This window comes from Nothobranchius furzeri, chromosome 15, assembly GCF_043380555.1.
Source record: "Nothobranchius furzeri strain GRZ-AD chromosome 15, NfurGRZ-RIMD1, whole genome shotgun sequence".
Lineage (NCBI taxonomy): Eukaryota > Metazoa > Chordata > Actinopteri > Cyprinodontiformes > Nothobranchiidae > Nothobranchius > Nothobranchius furzeri.
In genome coordinates this window covers 22,972,164-22,993,732 of record NC_091755.1, presented here as the reverse complement: position 1 = coordinate 22,993,732, position 21,569 = coordinate 22,972,164, and the positions used below count along the sequence as shown (strand labels likewise).

The window sequence follows — 21,569 nt, the reverse complement described above, 5'->3', positions numbered from 1 at the left end:
ATGATGTGAAATTGTGCTTCGTGCATTAAAATTGTGGGTGCCATTTACAAACCATACGTGCTAATGACTCCATTCCTATTTTGTTGTTGTAGGGGCTGTTGATTGGAGTACTCTGAAACAAACCTGATCTCTCTAGGACATTCAGAAGCCAAGTTATAAGCCCACAAATGTGTAACTGGACTACTTTAAATTGACACCAGATCCGGTGACCTTTGGGACATGGTTTGACCCCCTTAGGAAAGTGCTATCATAATGAAACGTTCAGATCACTTACAACTCAATAGATTCTAACTTCCTGTAACGTTTCAGCCTGATTGGACCTTGTTTTCACACAAATGAACCCAGAATGATGTGAAATTGTGCTTCGTGCAACATAATTCTGGGTGCCATTTACAAACCATAAGTGCTAATGACTCCATTCCTTTTTGTGGTTTTAGGGGCTGTTGATTGGAGTACACAAAAACAAACCGGATCTCTCTAGGACATTCAGAAGCCAAGTTATAAGCCCACAAATTTGTAACTGGACTACTTCTCTAAATTGACACCAGATCCGGTGACCTTTGGGACATGGTTTGACCCCCTTAGGAAAGTGCTATCATCATGAAACGTTCAGATAACTTACAACTCAATAGATTCTACATTCCTGTAACGCTTCAGCCTGATTGGACCTTGTTTTCACACAAATGACCCCAGAATGATGTGAAATTGTGCTTCGTGCAACATAATTCTGGGTTCCATTTAAAAACCATAAGTGCTAATGACTCCATTCCTTTTTGTGGTTGTAGGGGCTGTTGATTGGAGTACATTAAAACAAACTTGATCTCTCTAGGACATTCAGAAGCCAAGTTATAAGCCCACAAATGTGTAACTGGACAACTTCTTTAAATTGACACCAGATCCGATGACCTTTGGGACATGGTTTGACCCCCTTAGGAAAGTGCTATCATCATGAAACGTTCAGATCACTTACAACTCAATAGATTCTACCTTCCTGTAATGTTTCAGCCTGGTTGGACCTTGTTTTCACACAAATGGACCCAGAATGATGTGAAATTGTGCTTCGTGCAACATAATTCTGGGTGCCATTTAAAAACCATAAGTGCTAATGACTCCATTCCTTTTTGGGGTAATGGGGGCTGTTAATTGGAGTACTCTAAAACAAACCTGACCTCTCTAGGACATTCAGAAGCCAAGTTATAAGCCCACAAATGTGTAACTGGACTACTTTAAATTGACACCAGATCCGGTGACCTTTGGGACATGGTTTGACCCCCTTAGGAAAGTGCTATCATAATGAAACGTTCAGATCACTTACAACTCAATAGATTCTACCTTCCTGTAACGTTTCAGCCTGATTGGACCTTGTTTTCACACAAATGAACCAAGAATGTTGTGAAATTGTGCTTCGTGCATTATAATTCTGGGTGCCATTTAAAAAACATAAGTGCTAATGACTCCATTCCTTTTTGTGGTTGTAGGGGCTGTTGATTGGAGTACACTAAAACAAATCTGATCTCTCTAGGACATTCAGAAGCCAAGTTATAAGCCCACAAATGTGTAACTGGACTACTTCTTTAAATTGACACCAGATCCGGTGACCTTTGGGACATGGTTTGACCCCCTTAGGAAAGTGCTATCATCATGAAACGTTCAGATCACTTACAACTCAATAGATTCTACCTTCCTGTAATGTTTCAGCCTGGTTGGACCTTGTTTTCACACAAATGGACCCAGAATGATGTGAAATTGTGCTTCGTGCAACATAATTCTGGGTGCCATTTAAAAACCATAAGTGCTAATGACTCCATTCCTTTTTGGGGTAATGGGGGCTGTTAATTGGAGTACTCTAAAACAAACCTGACCTCTCTAGGACATTCAGAAGCCAAGTTATAAGCCCACAAATGTGTAACTGGACTACTTTAAATTGACACCAGATCCGGTGACCTTTGGGACATGGTTTGACCCCCTTAGGAAAGTGCTATCATAATGAAACGTTCAGATCACTTACAACTCAATAGATTCTACCTTCCTGTAACGTTTCAGCCTGATTGGACCTTGTTTTCACACAAATGAACCAAGAATGTTGTGAAATTGTGCTTCGTGCATTATAATTCTGGGTGCCATTTAAAAAACATAAGTGCTAATGACTCCATTCCTTTTTGTGGTTGTAGGGGCTGTTGATTGGAGTACACTAAAACAAATCTGATCTCTCTAGGACATTCAGAAGCCAAGTTATAAGCCCACAAATGTGTAACTGGACTACTTCTTTAAATTGACACCAGATCCGCTGACCTTTGGGACATGGTTTGACCCCCTTAGGACAGTACTATCATCATGAAACATTCAGATCACTTACAACTCAATAGATTCTACCTTCTTGTAACGTTTCAGCCTGACTGGACCTTGTTTTCACACAAATGGACCCAGAATGATGTGAAATTATGCTTCGTGCAACATAATTCTGGGTGCCATTTACAAACCATAAGTGCTAATGACTCCATTCCTTTTTGTGGTTGTAGGGGCTGTGGATTGGAGTACACTAAAACAAACCGGATCTCTCTAGGACATTGAGAAGCCAAGTTATAAGCCCACAAAGGTGTAACTGGACTACGTCTTTAAATTGACACCAGATCCGGTGACCTTTGGGACATGGTTTGACCCCCTTAGGAAAGTGCTATCATCATGAAACGTTCAGATCACTTACAACTCAATAGATTCTACCTTCATGTAACGTTTCAGCCTGATTGGACCTTGTTTTCACACAAATGAACCCAGAATGATGTGAAATTGTGCTTTGTGCAACATAATTGTGGGTGCCAATTAAAAACCATAAGTGCTAATGACTCCATTCCTTTTTGGGGTAATGGGGGCACTTAATTGGAGTACTCTAAAACAAACCTGACCTCTCTAGGATATTCAGAAGCCAAATTATAAGCCCACAAATGTGTAACTGGACTACTTATTTAAATTGACACCAGATCTGGTGACCTTTGGGACATGGTTTGACCCTCTTAGGAAAGTGCTATCATCATGAAACGTTCAGATCACTTACAACTCAATAGATCCTACCTTCCTGGAACGTTTCAGCCTGATTGGACCTTGTTTTCACACAAATGAACCCAGAATGATGTGAAATTGTGCTTCGTGCAACATAATTCTGGGTGCCATTTAAAAAACATAATTGCTAATGACTCCATTCCTTTTTGTGGTTGTAGGGGCTGTTGAATGGATTACATTAAAACAAACCTGATCTCTTTAGGATATTCAGAAGCCAAGTTATGAGCCCACAAAGGTGTAACTGGACTACTTCTTTAAAGTGACACCAGGCCCGGTGACCTTTGGGACATGGTTTGACCCCCTATAGGAATGTGCGATCATCATGAAACGTTCAGATCACTTACAACTCAATAGATCCTACCTTCCTGGAACGTATCAGCCTGATTGGACCTTGTTTTCACACAAATGAACCCAGAATGATGTGAAATTGTGCTTCGTGCAACATAATTCTGGGTGCCATTTAAAAAACATAAGTGCTAATGACTCCATTCCTTTTTGTGGTTGTAGGGGCTGTTGAATGGAGTACATTAAAACAAACCTGATCTCTCTAGGACATTCAGAAGCCAAGTTATAAGCCCACAAATGTATAACTGGACTACTTCTTTAAATTGACACCAGATCCGGTGACCTTTGGGACATGGTTTGACCCCCTTAGGAAAGTGCTATCATCATGAAACATTTAGCACTTACAACTCAATAGATTCTACCTTCTTGTAATGTTTCAGCCTGATTGGACCTTGTTTTCACACAAATGGACCCAGAATGATGTGAAATTGTGCTTCGTGCCACATAATTCTGGGTGCCATTTAAAAACCATAAGTGCTAATGACTCCATTCCTTTTTGGGGTAATGGGGGCTGTTAATTGGAGTACTCTAAAACAAACCTGACCTCTCTAGGATATTCAGAAGCCAAGTTATGAGCCCACAAAGGTGTAACTGGACTACTTCTTTAAAGTGACACCAGGCCCGGTGACCTTTGGGACATGGTTTGACCCCCTATAGGAATGTGCGATCATCATGAAACGTTCAGATCACTTACAACTCAATAGATCCTACCTTCCTGGAACGTTTCAGCCTGATTGATCCTTGTTTTCACACAAATGAACCCAGAATGATGTGAAATTGTGCTTCGTGCAACATAATTCTGGATGCCATTAAAAAAAACATAAGTGCTAATGACTCCATTCCTTTTTGTGGTTGTAGGGGCTGTTGATTGGAGTACACTAAAACAAACCTGATCTCTCTAGGACACTCAGAAGCCAAGTTACAAGCCCACAAATGTGTAACTGGACTACTTCTTTAAATTGACACCAGATCCGGTGACCTTTGGGACATGGTTTGACCCCCTATAGGAATGTGCGATCATCATGAAATGTTCAGATCACTTACAACTCAATAGATTCTACCTTCTTGTAATGTTTCAGCCTGATTGGACCTTGTTTTCACACAAATGGACCCGGAATGATTGGAAATTGTGCTTCGTGCATTAAAATTGTGGGTGCCATTTACAAACCATACGTGCTAATGACTCCATTCCTATTTTGTTGTTGTAGGGGCTGTTGATTGGAGTACTCTGAAACAAACCTGATCTCTCTAGGACATTCAGAAGCCAAGTTATAAGCCCAAATATGTGTAACTGGACTACTTCTTTAAATTGACACCAGATCCGGGTACCTTTGAGACATGGGTTGACCCCCTTAGGAAAGTGTTATCATCATGAAACGTTCAGATCACTTACAACTCAATAGATTCTACCTTCCTGTAACGTTTCAGCCTGATCGGACCTTGTTTTCACACAAATGAACCCAGAATGATGTGAAATTGTGCTTCGTGCAACATAATTCTGGGTGCCATTTAAAAACCATAAGTGCTAATGACTCCATTCCTTTTTGGGGTAATGGGGGCTGTTAATTGGAGAACTCTAAAACAAACCTGATCTCTCTAGGACATTCAGAAGCCAAGTTATAAGCCCACAAATGTGTAACTGGACTACTTCTTTAAAGTGACACCAGGCCCGGTGACCTTTGGGACATGGTTTGACCCCCTATAGGAATGTGCGATCATCATGAAATGTTCAGATCACTTACAACTCAATAGATTCTACCTTCTTGTAATGTTTCAGCCTGATTGGACCTTGTTTTCACACAAATGGACCCGGAATGATGTGAAATTGTGCTTCGTGCATTAAAATTGTGGGTGCCATTTACAAACCATACGTGCTAATGACTCCATTCCTATTTTGTTGTTGTAGGGGCTGTTGATTGGAGTACTCTGAAACAAACCTGATCTCTCTAGGACATTCAGAAGCCAAGTTATAAGCCCAAATATGTGTAACTGGACTACTTCTTTAAATTGACACCAGATCCGGGTACCTTTGAGACATGGGTTGACCCCCTTAGGAAAGTGTTATCATCATGAAACGTTCAGATCACTTACAACTCAATAGATTCTACCTTCCTGTAACGTTTCAGCCTGATCGGACCTTGTTTTCACACAAATGAACCCAGAATGATGTGAAATTGTGCTTCGTGCAACATAATTCTGGGTGCCATTTAAAAACCATAAGTGCTAATGACTCCATTCCTTTTTGGGGTAATGGGGGCTGTTAATTGGAGAACTCTAAAACAAACCTGATCTCTCTAGGACATTCAGAAGCCAAGTTATAAGCCCACAAATGTGTAACTGGACTACTTCTTTAAAGTGACACCAGGCCCGGTGACCTTTGGGACATGGTTTGACCCCCTATAGGAATGTGCGATCATCATGAAACGTTCAGATCACTTACAACTCAATAGATCCTACCTTCCTGGAACGTTTCAGCCTGATTGGACCTTGTTTTCACACAAATGAACCCAGAATGATGTGAAATTGTGCTTCGTGCAACATAATTCTGGGTGCCATTTAAAAAACATAAGTGCTAATGACTCCATTCCTTTTTGTGGTTGTAGGGGCTGTTGAATGGAGTACATTAAAACAAACCTGATCTCTCTAGGACATTCAGAAGCCAAGTTATAAGCCCACAAATGTATAACTGGACTACTTCTTTAAATTGACACCAGATCCGGTGACCTTTGGGACATGGTTTGACCCCTGTTACGGACCCTGAGTTCTCTAGCGCTCAGCTTCTACTCCGCACCCTTATTCCTGCACCATTTTCAGGACCTTGGAGAGCGCCCAGCTCCCTGGCTTCACTCTATGCAGCTGACTCCCATCAGGAATCACCCAGCTGGAGCAGATAAAGATCAGCGCTGCTCAGAGAGGACAGCGAGGGAGAGGAGAGAGCGAGAGAGAGAGAGGATTGAGACTGACAGAGAGAGGACTGGAGAGAGGATTGGAGTGAAAGATTGCTTACTTTGGAGAACTTGTGGACGGTTGCCCCTGGCTGGTTTAATTTCCACCCGCATAAGAAAACCGGTTGAGCTCCGGTTTTCTTTGCTCTTAACAGAGTTGACTGTTGCGTGGGTGAGTTGGTTCACCAGTGGACCTTTTGGTAAGGCCTCCGGGCAAGCTCCGTTGTTCCTGGTTTATTTTCAGAACCAGTGAGTTTCCGTTCCCATTGTTATTTGCTCCTTTAGTTACTTTAAGCCCTCAGCATTTGTTCCTGCAGCCTGAATTAAACTCCTGTTTTCATTAAACAGGTTTTTTATCCCTTAGGGACACCTTTAGTTAATAAAAGGACTTTCTTTTGATTGTGACTTGGTGTCAGATTGTTCCTTTTCTTTTCTCACGTTCCTGTGTTAGGCCTCCCTGAACCTAGACCAGGCTGAGGTCGTAACATATTGGGGGCTCGTCCGGGATTTTATTTTGTTATTGATTCATTTGTTACGTTAACGTGATTGGTGGTGTGATTTGAGTACCCGTGTTGTTGTGCTAACGTGAGCATGTTTAATTTAAAGGAGTTTCTGGCTGCCCCTTCTCGGGACCAGGTCGAAAGCTTCAAAAGGACCGAACTGGCAGAGTTGGCTGTACACCTCGGTCTCCAAGGCATCCAGAACCTGCTGAAAAAGGACTTAAAGGATTCTGTGATGGCCGCGTTGGAAAAGGAAGGTTTGTTACAACCTCCTTTCAGTGACTCTTCTGATTTGCCCCTGAAACAGGACATGGAGGATGGACAGACTGTGAAAGCTGCTACTTCCGTTCCTGTGGGTGCTGCACCCGAGCGCCTTTCTGTCCCAGATGAACAGGACGCTCTTTCGCGGCAGACGCCGTTCACAGGAGAGAGTTTATCCACCGCTTCCTCTGCTGCTAGTATGGAGAATGCACGTCTTCGTCTCAGGCTGGCCCGCATGAAATATGAGGCTGAGGAAAAGTCCCGATTGCAGCAAATCGAACTGGAGATCCGCCGCTGTGAGATCGAGGCTGAAACAAAGTTAAAACTGAAACGTATGGAGTTGGAATACCAAGCAAGAGGAGGTGTTTCTTCTACTACAAACTATGAGCACGAGAGGTCCATGGACAAACAGAGAAACGAGTGTGACATCAGCAAGTGCCTTGTTCTGGTGCCGACTTTCCGGGAGAGCGAGGTTGACAGCTACTTCGCTACATTCGAGCGTCTGGCTGCCGCTTTAGACTGGCCCCAAGAGGTGTGGTCCACTATGCTGCAGTGTAAGTTAACCGGAAAGGCTCAAGAGGTAATTGCTTCTCTTTCTTTATCTGACAGCATGGATTATAATAAAGTGAAAGCTGCTGTTCTTGTTGCTTATGAGTTGGTTCCTGAAGCCTATCGTCAGAAGTTCCGGTCACAGAATGTAAAACTCTCCACGCAAACTTATGTTGAGTTCTCCAGAGAAAAAGCTCTGATGTTTGAGAAATGGATCCTTGCCTCAAAGGTTGAAACTCTACAGGATCTTAAAGAGCTAATTCTCCTGGAGGAATTTAAGAAGTGTTTGCCAGAGAGGTTGGCATTATATTTAAATGAAAGACAAGTCTCTTCTCTCTCCTCAGCCGCCCTACTGGCGGATGAGTTTGTGTTGACGCACCGTGTTGGTGGTGTTCATCAGGGTGAATCTGCTCGCCCTGTGTCAGTAACACCTTTTAGAAACTCTCCTTCTCCTCCTCGTCCTCAGAAACCTCGCTGTTATTATTGCCACCTGGTGGGGCATGTCGCGAGAGATTGTGTAATCCTCAAGCGGAGGAATGAAAAAAGAGGGTCTGCTGCGCAGCCCGTGGGTTTTGTCTCCAAGTCGGGAGAAAATAACCGTGGTTTTGGTCCTTTCATGTCAGAAGGACAAGTGTCTCTTACAGAAAGCTGTGAAAAGCTGACCCCTGTTAAGATTTTAAGAGACACTGGGGCTTCTCAGACGTTAATTTCACAGAAAGTGTTGCCATTTGATGACTTGAGCTCTACCGGCTCTTCCGTGTTGTTGGCTGGAGTAAATGCTGTGCCTGTTTCTCGCCCGCTTCACAGAATTTACTTAAGGAGTGGACTTTTTACTGGGTCGTGTGAAGTAGCAGTCTGCCCTTCCTTGCCTGTGGAAGGTGTAGCTCTTCTTTTAGGGAACGACTTGGCTGGAGGTGCGGTCATTCCTCCCCCAGTGGTGAAAGAGAACATCGCACCCGGAGAGTGTGAGGAGACTCCCGCAGGAGTGCTCCCCGCTTGTGTGTGTACCCGATCTCAAGCTAAGAGAGCGCATGAGATTTTGGATCTCTCCAGTTTGTTTGACGATTCGCAGAGTGATGTTCTTAATCCCGCTGAAACAACTTCTTCCACTCATCTGGTCACAAATGAAGTGTTGTCCAACATGTTTCCGCTAAGTCCGGCTTCTTTGGAGGCGGAACAACGGTCTGATAAATCTCTGACCGACTGCTTTGAGCATGTGGGAAAGAAAATAAATGGAACTACTGGTTATGTTATTGAGAATGGTGTGTTACTGAGAACCTGGTGTAAACCAGTAGCTAAAAACATCACAGACCGTCGCAGGAAAATTTGTGTTCCTAATGTTAACATGTTAGAAAGATATCTGTCTCCTCAGACTACTGCACAACCACCCGGTGAGGCCGCGGTGTGCGCAGCCGCTGCCATCACTCCAGTTCTGGATGAGGTTACTCAAACCCATCTAGTGGCGCCAGAACTTCCTTTGTGCAGCATTTATCTGGATAACATAGTTACTCACACTTCCTCCTGGGATGACCTGTTGGCTTTGGAAAATCCTGTTACTCATCTGGAACCGACCAGCTTCACCACAAACCTCGCAACTCATTGTTTTTATAAGAAAGTTGCTGCTATGGTAGCTACACTAACATTTTTACTGTCTCCAAAGGTCCCGTTTGTATTGGATGTTGGTGCTCAAGGGTCCTGTGATGGCTGCAAACACATGAAGCCGCCACCGGGAAGGAACCGAGAATGTCATCGCTGATTGTTTATCGCGATCCTTCAGCACCCACGATCAGTTTTCAGACGGCTGAGATCCCCTGGCTAGGGTGGAGAGATTATTTCCTCTTTAGGGGATAATCTATTTGTTATTTTGTTAGTGTTGTGGCCCATGGGTTAGTGTTGGTGATTCATTTCACCTTCTCGGGAGCACTCCAGAAAGAGAACCTCTCTTTGCTGGTTATGTTTTTTTGTGTCTTTTGCACCGTGCTTAATCTGCCCGCCCAAATCCACATGAAGAGCTAGGCTTATTTTTAGTTAGTTTTTGGTTAGGCAGATGGCGGGGACTCGGTCTCTGTGTGGGCGTTTGGTGTTTCTGGTAGAAAAAAAAAGGGGGAGACACATTATGAGAAAAATGGTGTTTTTATTCTGTTTTCACTTCCACCATTTTTCTTTACTTTAGGTATGGGGGTGTTACGGACCCTGAGTTCTCTAGCGCTCAGCTTCTACTCCGCACCCTTATTCCTGCACCATTTTCAGGACCTTGGAGAGCGCCCAGCTCCCTGGCTTCACTCTATGCAGCTGACTCCCATCAGGAATCACCCAGCTGGAGCAGATAAAGATCAGCGCTGCTCAGAGAGGACAGCGAGGGAGAGGAGAGAGCGAGAGAGAGAGAGGATTGAGACTGACAGAGAGAGGACTGGAGAGAGGATTGGAGTGAAAGATTGCTTACTTTGGAGAACTTGTGGACGGTTGCCCCTGGCTGGTTTAATTTCCACCCGCATAAGAAAACCGGTTGAGCTCCGGTTTTCTTTGCTCTTAACAGAGTTGACTGTTGCGTGGGTGAGTTGGTTCACCAGTGGACCTTTTGGTAAGGCCTCCGGGCAAGCTCCGTTGTTCCTGGTTTATTTTCAGAACCAGTGAGTTTCCGTTCCCATTGTTATTTGCTCCTTTAGTTACTTTAAGCCCTCAGCATTTGTTCCTGCAGCCTGAATTAAACTCCTGTTTTCATTAAACAGGTTTTTTATCCCTTAGGGACACCTTTAGTTAATAAAAGGACTTTCTTTTGATTGTGACTTGGTGTCAGATTGTTCCTTTTCTTTTCTCACGTTCCTGTGTTAGGCCTCCCTGAACCTAGACCAGGCTGAGGTCGTAACAACCCCCTTAGGAAAGTGCTATCATTATGAAACATTTAGCACTTACAACTCAATAGATTCTACCTTCTTGTAATGTTTCAGCCTGATTGGACCTTGTTTTCACACAAATGAACCCAGAATGATGTGAAATTGTGCTTCGTGCCACATAATTCTGGGTGCCATTTAAAAACCATAAGTGCTAATGACTCCATTCCTTTTTGGGGTAATGGGGGCTGTTAATTGGAGTACTCTAAAACAAACCTGACCTCTCTAGGTTATTCAGAAGCCAAGTTATGAGCCCACAAAGGTGTAACTGGACTACTTCTTTAAAGTGACACCAGGCCCGGTGACCTTTGGGACATGGTTTGACCCCCTATAGGAATGTGCGATCATCATGAAACGTTCAGATCACTTACAACTTAATAGATCCTACCTTCCTGGAACGTTTCAGCCTGATTGATCCTTGTTTTCACACAAATGAACCCAGAATGATGTGAAATTGTGCTTCGTGCAACATAATTCTGGATGCCATTAAAAAAACATAAGTGCTAATGACTCCATTCCTTTTTGTGGTTGTAGGGGCTGTTGATTGGAGTACACTAAAACAAACCTGATCTCTCTAGGACACTCAGAAACCAAGTTACAAGCCCACAAATGTGTAACTGGACTACTTCTTTAAAGTGACACCAGATCCGGTGACCTTTGGGACATGGTTTGACCCCCTATAGGAATGTGCGATCATCATGAAACGTTCAGATCACTTACAACTCAATAGATTCTACCTTCTTGTAACGTTTCAGCCTGATTGGACCTTGTTTTCACACAAATGGACCCGGAATGATGTGAAATTGTGCTTCGTGCATTAAAATTGTGGGTGCCATTTACAAACCATACGTGCTAATGACTCCATTCCTATTTTGTTGTTGTAGGGGCTGTTGATTGGAGTACTCTGAAACAAACCTGATCTCTCTAGGACATTCAGAAGCCAAGTTATAAGCCCACAAATGTGTAACTGGACTACTTTAAATTGACACCAGATCCGGTGACCTTTGGGACATGGTTTGACCCCCTTAGGAAAGTGCTATCATAATGAAACGTTCAGATCACTTACAACTCAAGAGATTCTACCTTCCTGTAACGTTTCAGCCTGATTGGACCTTGTTTTCACACAAATGAACCCAGAATGATGTGAAATTGTGCTTCGTGCAACATAATTCTTGGTGCCATTTAAAAACCATAAGTGCTTCTGACTCCATTCCTTTTTGTGGTTGTAGGGGCTGTTGATTGGAGTACACTAAAACAACCCTGATCTCTCTAGGACATTCAGAAGCCAAGTTATAAGCCCACAAATGTGTAACTGGACTACTTCTTTAAATTGACACCAGATCCGGTTACCTTTGGGACATGGTTTGACCCCCTTAGGAAAGTGCTATCATCATGAAACGTTCAGATCAATTACAACTCAATAGATTCTACCTTCCTGTAACTTTTCAGCCTGATTGGACCTTGTTTTCACACAAATGAACCCAGAATGATGTGAAATTGTGCTTCGTGCAACATAATTCTGGGTGCCATTTAAAAAACATAAGTGCTAATGACTCCATTCCTTTTTGTGGTTGTAGGGGCTGTTGATTGGAGTACTCTGAAACAAACCTGATCCCTCTAAGACATTCAGAAGCCAAGTTATAAGCCCACAAATGTGTAACTGGACTACTTCTTTAAATTGACACCAGATCCTGTGACCTTTGGGACATGGTTTGACCCCGTATAGGAATGTGCGATCATCATGAAACGTTCAGATCACTTACAACTCAATAGATTCTACTGTCTTGTAACGTTTCAGCCTGATTGGACCTTGTTTTCACACAAATGGACCCAGAATGATGTGAAATTGTGCTTCGTGCAACATAATTCTGGGTGCCATTTACAAACCATAAGTGCTAATGACTCCATTCCTTTTTGTGGTTGTAGGGGCTGTTGATTGGAGTACTCTGAAACAAACCTGATCTCTCTAGGACATTCAGAAGCCAAGTTATAAGCCCACAAATGTGTAACTGGACTACTTCTTTAAATTGACACCAGATCCGGTGACCTTTGTGACATGGTTTGACCCCCTTAGGAAAGTGCTATCATCATGAATCGTTCAGATCACTTACAACTCAATAGATTCTACCTTCCTGTAAAGTTTCAGCCTGATTGGACCTTGTTTTCACACAAATGAACCCAGAATGATGTGAAATTGTGCTTCGTGCAACATAATTCTGGGTGCCATTTAAAAACCATAAGTGCTAATGACTCTATTCCTTTTTGTGGTTGTAGGGGCTGTTGATTGGAGTACACTAAAACAAACCTGATCTCTCTAGGACATTCAGAAGCCAAGTTATAAGCCCACAAATGTGTAACTGGACTACTTTAAATTGACACCAGATCCGGTGACCTTTGGGACATGCTTTGACCCCCTTAGGAAAGTGCTATCATCATGAAACGTTCAGATCACTTACAACTCAATAGATTCTACCTTTGTGTAACGTTTCAGCCTGATTGGACCTTGTTTTCACACAAATGTACCCAGAATGATGTGAAATTGTGCTTCGTGCAACATAATTCTGGGTGCCATTTAAAAACCATAAGTGCTAATGACTCCATTCCTTTTTGGGGTAAGGGGGCTGTTGATTGGAGTACACTAAAACAAACCTGACATCTCTAGGGCATTTAGAAGCCAAGTTATAAGCCCACAAAGGGGTAACTGGACTACTTCTTTAAAGTGACACCAGGCCCGGTGACCTTTGGGACATGGTTTGACACCGTATAGGAATGTGCGATCATCATGAAACGTTCAGATCACTTACAACTCAATAGATTCTACCTTCTTGTAACGTTTCAGCCTGATTGGACCTTGTTTTCACACAAATGGACCCAGAATGATGTGAAATTGTGCTTCGTGCATTATAATTCTGGGTGCCATTTACAAACCATAAGTGCTAATGACTCCATTCCTTTTTGTGGTTGTAGGGGCTGTTGATTGGAGTACTCTGAAACAAACCTGATCTCTCTAGGACATTCAGAAGCCAAGTTATAAGCCCACAAATGTGTAACTGGACTACTTCTTTAAATTGACACCAGATCCGGTGACCTTTGGGACATTGTTTGACCCCCTTAGGAAAGTGCTATCATCATGAAACGTTCAGATCACTTACAACTCAATAGATTCTACCTTCTTGTAACGTTTCAGCCTGATTGGACCTTGTTTTCACACAAATGGAGCCAGAATGATGTGAAATTGTGCTTCGTGCATTATAATTCTGGGTGCCTTTAACAAACCATAAGTGCTAATGACTCCATTCCTTTTTGTGGTTGTAGGGGCTGTTGATTGGAGTACTCTGAAACAAACCTGATCTCTCTAGGACAATCAGAAGCCAAGTTATAAGCCCACAAATGTGTAACTGGACTACTTCTTTAAATTGACACCAGATCCGATGACCTTTAGGACATGGTTTGACCCCGCATAGGAATGTGCTATCATCATGAAATGTTCAGATCACTTACAACTCAATAGATTCTACATTCTTGTAAGGTTTCAGCCTGATTGGACCTTGTTTTCACACAAATGGACCCAGAATGATGTGAAATTGTGCTTCGTGCAACATCATTCTGGGTGCCATTTACAAACCATAAGTGCTAATGACTCCATTCCTTTTTGTGGTTGTAGGGGCTGTTGATTGGAGTACACTAAAACAAACCTGATCTCTCTAGGACATTCAGAAGCCATGTTATAAGCCCACAAATGTGTAACTGGACTACTTCTTTAAATTGACACCAGATCCGGTGACATTTGGGACATGCTTTGACCCCCTTAGGAAAGTGCTATCATCATGAAACGTTCAGATCACTTACAACTCAATAGATTCTACCTTTCTGTAACGTTTCAGCCTGATTGGACCTTGTTTTCACACAAATGTACCCAGAATGATGTGAAATTGTGCTTCGTGCAACATAATTCTGGGTGCCATTTAAAAACCATAAGTGCTAATGACTCCATTCCTTTTTGGGGTAAGGGGGCTGTTGATTTTAGTACACTAAAACAAACCCGACCTCTCTAGGGCATTCAGAAGCCAAGTTATATGCCCACAAAGGGGTAACTGGACTATTTCTTTAAAGTGACTCCAGACCCGGTGACCTTTGGGACATGATTTGACCCCGTATAGGAATGTGCGATCATCATGAAACGTTCAGATCACTTACAACTCAATAGATTCTACCTTCTTGTAACTTTTCAGCCTGATTGGACCTTGTTTTCACACAAATGGACCCAGAATGATGTGAAATTGTGCTTCGTGCATTATAATTCTGGGTGCCATTTACAAACCATAAGTGCTAATGACTCCATTCCTTTTTGTGGTTGTAGGGGCTGTTGATTGGATGACTCTGAAACAAACCTGATCTCTCTAGGACATTCAGAAGCCAAGTTATAAGCCCACAAATGTGTAACTGGACTACTTCTTTAAATTGACACCAGATCCGGTGACCTTTGGGACATGGTTTGACCCCCTATAGGAATGTGCGATCATAATGAAACGTTCAGATCACTTACAACTCAATAGATTCTACCTTCTTGTAACGTTTCAGCCTGATCGGACCTTGTTTTCACACAAATGAACCCAGAATGATGTGAAATTGTGCTTCGTGCAACATAATTCTGGGTGCCATTTAAAAACCATAAGTGCTAATGACTCCATTCCTTTTTGGGGTAATGGGGGCTGTTAATTGGAGAACTCTAAAACAAACCTGATCTCTCTAGGACATTCAGAAGCCAAGTTATAAGCCCACAAATGTGTAACTGGACTACTTCTTTAAAGTGACACCAGGCCCGGTGACCTTTGGGACATGGTTTGACCCCCTATAGGAATGTGCGATCATCATGAAATGTTCAGATCACTTACAACTCAATAGATTCTACCTTCTTGTAATGTTTCAGCCTGATTGGACCTTGTTTTCACACAAATGGACCCGGAATGATGTGAAATTGTGCTTCGTGCATTAAAATTGTGGGTGCCATTTACAAACCATACGTGCTAATGACTCCATTCCTATTTTGTTGTTGTAGGGGCTGTTGATTGGAGTACTCTGAAACAAACCTGATCTCTCTAGGACATTCAGAAGCCAAGTTATAAGCCCAAATATGTGTAACTGGACTACTTCTTTAAATTGACACCAGATCCGGGTACCTTTGAGACATGGGTTGACCCCCTTAGGAAAGTGTTATCATCATGAAACGTTCAGATCACTTACAACTCAATAGATTCTACCTTCCTGTAACGTTTCAGCCTGATCGGACCTTGTTTTCACACAAATGAACCCAGAATGATGTGAAATTGTGCTTCGTGCAACATAATTCTGGGTGCCATTTAAAAACCATAAGTGCTAATGACTCCATTCCTTTTTGGGGTAATGGGGGCTGTTAATTGGAGAACTCTAAAACAAACCTGATCTCTCTAGGACATTCAGAAGCCAAGTTATAAGCCCACAAATGTGTAACTGGACTACTTCTTTAAAGTGACACCAGGCCCGGTGACCTTTGGGACATGGTTTGACCCCCTATAGGAATGTGCGATCATCATGAAACGTTCAGATCACTTACAACTCAATAGATCCTACCTTCCTGGAACGTTTCAGCCTGATTGGACCTTGTTTTCACACAAATGAACCCAGAATGATGTGAAATTGTGCTTCGTGCAACATAATTCTGGGTGCCATTTAAAAAACATAAGTGCTAATGACTCCATTCCTTTTTGTGGTTGTAGGGGCTGTTGAATGGAGTACATTAAAACAAACCTGATCTCTCTAGGACATTCAGAAGCCAAGTTATAAGCCCACAAATGTATAACTGGACTACTTCTTTAAATTGACACCAGATCCGGTGACCTTTGGGACATGGTTTGACCCCTGTTACGGACCCTGAGTTCTCTAGCGCTCAGCTTCTACTCCGCACCCTTATTCCTGCACCATTTTCAGGACCTTGGAGAGCGCCCAGCTCCCTGGCTTCACTCTATGCAGCTGACTCCCATCAGGAATCACCCAGCTGGAGCAGATAAAGATCAGCGCTGCTCAGAGAGGACAGCGAGGGAGAGGAGAGAGCGAGAGAGAGAGAGGATTGAGACTGACAGAGAGAGGACTGGAGAGAGGATTGGAGTGAAAGATTGCTTACTTTGGAGAACTTGTGGACGGTTGCCCCTGGCTGGTTTAATTTCCACCCGCATAAGAAAACCGGTTGAGCTCCGGTTTTCTTTGCTCTTAACAGAGTTGACTGTTGCGTGGGTGAGTTGGTTCACCAGTGGACCTTTTGGTAAGGCCTCCGGGCAAGCTCCGTTGTTCCTGGTTTATTTTCAGAACCAGTGAGTTTCCGTTCCCATTGTTATTTGCTCCTTTAGTTACTTTAAGCCCTCAGCATTTGTTCCTGCAGCCTGAATTAAACTCCTGTTTTCATTAAACAGGTTTTTTATCCCTTAGGGACACCTTTAGTTAATAAAAGGACTTTCTTTTGATTGTGACTTGGTGTCAGATTGTTCCTTTTCTTTTCTCACGTTCCTGTGTTAGGCCTCCCTGAACCTAGACCAGGCTGAGGTCGTAACATATTGGGGGCTCGTCCGGGATTTTATTTTGTTATTGATTCATTTGTTACGTTAACGTGATTGGTGGTGTGATTTGAGTACCCGTGTTGTTGTGCTAACGTGAGCATGTTTAATTTAAAGGAGTTTCTGGCTGCCCCTTCTCGGGACCAGGTCGAAAGCTTCAAAAGGACCGAACTGGCAGAGTTGGCTGTACACCTCGGTCTCCAAGGCATCCAGAACCTGCTGAAAAAGGACTTAAAGGATTCTGTGATGGCCGCGTTGGAAAAGGAAGGTTTGTTACAACCTCCTTTCAGTGACTCTTCTGATTTGCCCCTGAAACAGGACATGGAGGATGGACAGACTGTGAAAGCTGCTACTTCCGTTCCTGTGGGTGCTGCACCCGAGCGCCTTTCTGTCCCAGATGAACAGGACGCTCTTTCGCGGCAGACGCCGTTCACAGGAGAGAGTTTATCCACCGCTTCCTCTGCTGCTAGTATGGAGAATGCACGTCTTCGTCTCAGGCTGGCCCGCATGAAATATGAGGCTGAGGAAAAGTCCCGATTGCAGCAAATCGAACTGGAGATCCGCCGCTGTGAGATCGAGGCTGAAACAAAGTTAAAACTGAAACGTATGGAGTTGGAATACCAAGCAAGAGGAGGTGTTTCTTCTACTACAAACTATGAGCACGAGAGGTCCATGGACAAACAGAGAAACGAGTGTGACATCAGCAAGTGCCTTGTTCTGGTGCCGACTTTCCGGGAGAGCGAGGTTGACAGCTACTTCGCTACATTCGAGCGTCTGGCTGCCGCTTTAGACTGGCCCCAAGAGGTGTGGTCCACTATGCTGCAGTGTAAGTTAACCGGAAAGGCTCAAGAGGTAATTGCTTCTCTTTCTTTATCTGACAGCATGGATTATAATAAAGTGAAAGCTGCTGTTCTTGTTGCTTATGAGTTGGTTCCTGAAGCCTATCGTCAGAAGTTCCGGTCACAGAATGTAAAACTCTCCACGCAAACTTATGTTGAGTTCTCCAGAGAAAAAGCTCTGATGTTTGAGAAATGGATCCTTGCCTCAAAGGTTGAAACTCTACAGGATCTTAAAGAGCTAATTCTCCTGGAGGAATTTAAGAAGTGTTTGCCAGAGAGGTTGGCATTATATTTAAATGAAAGACAAGTCTCTTCTCTCTCCTCAGCCGCCCTACTGGCGGATGAGTTTGTGTTGACGCACCGTGTTGGTGGTGTTCATCAGGGTGAATCTGCTCGCCCTGTGTCAGTAACACCTTTTAGAAACTCTCCTTCTCCTCCTCGTCCTCAGAAACCTCGCTGTTATTATTGCCACCTGGTGGGGCATGTCGCGAGAGATTGTGTAATCCTCAAGCGGAGGAATGAAAAAAGAGGGTCTGCTGCGCAGCCCGTGGGTTTTGTCTCCAAGTCGGGAGAAAATAACCGTGGTTTTGGTCCTTTCATGTCAGAAGGACAAGTGTCTCTTACAGAAAGCTGTGAAAAGCTGACCCCTGTTAAGATTTTAAGAGACACTGGGGCTTCTCAGACGTTAATTTCACAGAAAGTGTTGCCATTTGATGACTTGAGCTCTACCGGCTCTTCCGTGTTGTTGGCTGGAGTAAATGCTGTGCCTGTTTCTCGCCCGCTTCACAGAATTTACTTAAGGAGTGGACTTTTTACTGGGTCGTGTGAAGTAGCAGTCTGCCCTTCCTTGCCTGTGGAAGGTGTAGCTCTTCTTTTAGGGAACGACTTGGCTGGAGGTGCGGTCATTCCTCCCCCAGTGGTGAAAGAGAACATCGCACCCGGAGAGTGTGAGGAGACTCCCGCAGGAGTGCTCCCCGCTTGTGTGTGTACCCGATCTCAAGCTAAGAGAGCGCATGAGATTTTGGATCTCTCCAGTTTGTTTGACGATTCGCAGAGTGATGTTCTTAATCCCGCTGAAACAACTTCTTCCACTCATCTGGTCACAAATGAAGTGTTGTCCAACATGTTTCCGCTAAGTCCGGCTTCTTTGGAGGCGGAACAACGGTCTGATAAATCTCTGACCGACTGCTTTGAGCATGTGGGAAAGAAAATAAATGGAACTACTGGTTATGTTATTGAGAATGGTGTGTTACTGAGAACCTGGTGTAAACCAGTAGCTAAAAACATCACAGACCGTCGCAGGAAAATTTGTGTTCCTAATGTTAACATGTTAGAAAGATATCTGTCTCCTCAGACTACTGCACAACCACCCGGTGAGGCCGCGGTGTGCGCAGCCGCTGCCATCACTCCAGTTCTGGATGAGGTTACTCAAACCCATCTAGTGGCGCCAGAACTTCCTTTGTGCAGCATTTATCTGGATAACATAGTTACTCACACTTCCTCCTGGGATGACCTGTTGGCTTTGGAAAATCCTGTTACTCATCTGGAACCGACCAGCTTCACCACAAACCTCGCAACTCATTGTTTTTATAAGAAAGTTGCTGCTATGGTAGCTACACTAACATTTTTACTGTCTCCAAAGGTCCCGTTTGTATTGGATGTTGGTGCTCAAGGGTCCTGTGATGGCTGCAAACACATGAAGCCGCCACCGGAAAGGAACCGAGAATGTCATCGCTGATTGTTTATCGCGATCCTTCAGCACCCACGATCAGTTTTCAGACGGCTGAGATCCCCTGGCTAGGGTGGAGAGATTATTTCCTCTTTAGGGGATAATCTATTTGTTATTTTGTTAGTGTTGTGGCCCATGGGTTAGTGTTGGTGATTCATTTCACCTTCTCGGGAGCACTCCAGAAAGAGAACCTCTCTTTGCTGGTTATGTTTTTTTGTGTCTTTTGCACCGTGCTTAATCTGCCCGCCCAAATCCACATGAAGAGCTAGGCTTATTTTTAGTTAGTTTTTGGTTAGGCAGATGGCGGGGACTCGGTCTCTGTGTGGGCGTTTGGTGTTTCTGGTAGAAAAAAAAAGGGGGAGACACATTATGAGAAAAATGGTGTTTTTATTCTGTTTTCACTTCCACCATTTTTCTTTACTTTAGGTATGGGGGTGTTACGGACCCTGAGTTCTCTAGCGCTCAGCTTCTACTCCGCACCCTTATTCCTGCACCATTTTCAGGACCTTGGAGAGCGCCCAGCTCCCTGGCTTCACTCTATGCAGCTGACTCCCATCAGGAATCACCCAGCTGGAGCAGATAAAGATCAGCGCTGCTCAGAGAGGACAGCGAGGGAGAGGAGAGAGCGAGAGAGAGAGAGGATTGAGACTGACAGAGAGAGGACTGGAGAGAGGATTGGAGTGAAAGATTGCTTACTTTGGAGAACTTGTGGACGGTTGCCCCTGGCTGGTTTAATTTCCACCCGCATAAGAAAACCGGTTGAGCTCCGGTTTTCTTTGCTCTTAACAGAGTTGACTGTTGCGTGGGTGAGTTGGTTCACCAGTGGACCTTTTGGTAAGGCCTCCGGGCAAGCTCCGTTGTTCCTGGTTTATTTTCAGAACCAGTGAGTTTCCGTTCCCATTGTTATTTGCTCCTTTAGTTACTTTAAGCCCTCAGCATTTGTTCCTGCAGCCTGAATTAAACTCCTGTTTTCATTAAACAGGTTTTTTATCCCTTAGGGACACCTTTAGTTAATAAAAGGACTTTCTTTTGATTGTGACTTGGTGTCAGATTGTTCCTTTTCTTTTCTCACGTTCCTGTGTTAGGCCTCCCTGAACCTAGACCAGGCTGAGGTCGTAACAACCCCCTTAGGAAAGTGCTATCATTATGAAACATTTAGCACTTACAACTCAATAGATTCTACCTTCTTGTAATGTTTCAGCCTGATTGGACCTTGTTTTCACACAAATGAACCCAGAATGATGTGAAATTGTGCTTCGTGCCACATAATTCTGGGTGCCATTTAAAAACCATAAGTGCTAATGACTCCATTCCTTTTTGGGGTAATGGGGGCTGTTAATTGGAGTACTCTAAAACAAACCTGACCTCTCTAGGTTATTCAGAAGCCAAGTTATGAGCCCACAAAGGTGTAACTGGACTACTTCTTTAAAGTGACACCAGGCCCGGTGACCTTTGGGACATGGTTTGACCCCCTATAGGAATGTGCGATCATCATGAAACGTTCAGATCACTTACAACTTAATAGATCCTACCTTCCTGGAACGTTTCAGCCTGATTGATCCTTGTTTTCACACAAATGAACCCAGAATGATGTGAAATTGTGCTTCGTGCAACATAATTCTGGATGCCATTAAAAAAACATAAGTGCTAATGACTCCATTCCTTTTTGTGGTTGTAGGGGCTGTTGATTGGAGTACACTAAAACAAACCTGATCTCTCTAGGACACTCAGAAACCAAGTTACAAGCCCACAAATGTGTAACTGGACTACTTCTTTAAAGTGACACCAGATCCGGTGACCTTTGGGACATGGTTTGACCCCCTATAGGAATGTGCGATCATCATGAAACGTTCAGATCACTTACAA

The 21,569-nt window shown here is 43.6% G+C and overlaps 2 protein-coding genes across 2 annotated transcripts; both read left to right on the top strand.

Annotated features, from left to right (window-relative positions):
- The first annotated feature begins 6,080 nt into the window (after nucleotides 1-6,080).
- Nucleotides 6,081-9,559, top strand: LOC139063271 (uncharacterized). The gene is made up of 2 exons (XM_070544601.1): nucleotides 6,081-6,519; nucleotides 6,954-9,559. The coding sequence occupies exons 1-2, from the start codon at nucleotides 6,253-6,255 to the stop codon at nucleotides 9,411-9,413; spliced, it is 2,727 nt and encodes a 908-aa protein (XP_070400702.1). The 5' UTR covers nucleotides 6,081-6,252; the 3' UTR covers nucleotides 9,414-9,559.
- Nucleotides 9,560-16,378: 6,819 nt separating this feature from the next.
- On the top strand, nucleotides 16,379-20,742 carry LOC139063374 (uncharacterized). Its single transcript, XM_070545103.1, has 2 exons — nucleotides 16,379-16,818; nucleotides 17,253-20,742. The coding sequence occupies exons 1-2, from the start codon at nucleotides 16,552-16,554 to the stop codon at nucleotides 19,710-19,712; spliced, it is 2,727 nt and encodes a 908-aa protein (XP_070401204.1). The 5' UTR covers nucleotides 16,379-16,551; the 3' UTR covers nucleotides 19,713-20,742.
- The last annotated feature ends 827 nt before the right edge of the window (nucleotides 20,743-21,569 follow it).

Coding starts and splice junctions, on each gene's coding strand:
- LOC139063374 (XM_070545103.1), top strand. CDS start 16,552: ATGCAGCTGACTCCCATCAGGAATCACCCAGCTGGAGCAGATAAAGAT. Junction 16,819..17,252: donor CAGAGTTGACTGTTGCGTGG/GTGAGTTGGTTC, acceptor TTTAATTTAAAG/GAGTTTCTGGCTGCCCCTTC.
- LOC139063271 (XM_070544601.1), top strand. CDS start 6,253: ATGCAGCTGACTCCCATCAGGAATCACCCAGCTGGAGCAGATAAAGAT. Junction 6,520..6,953: donor CAGAGTTGACTGTTGCGTGG/GTGAGTTGGTTC, acceptor TTTAATTTAAAG/GAGTTTCTGGCTGCCCCTTC.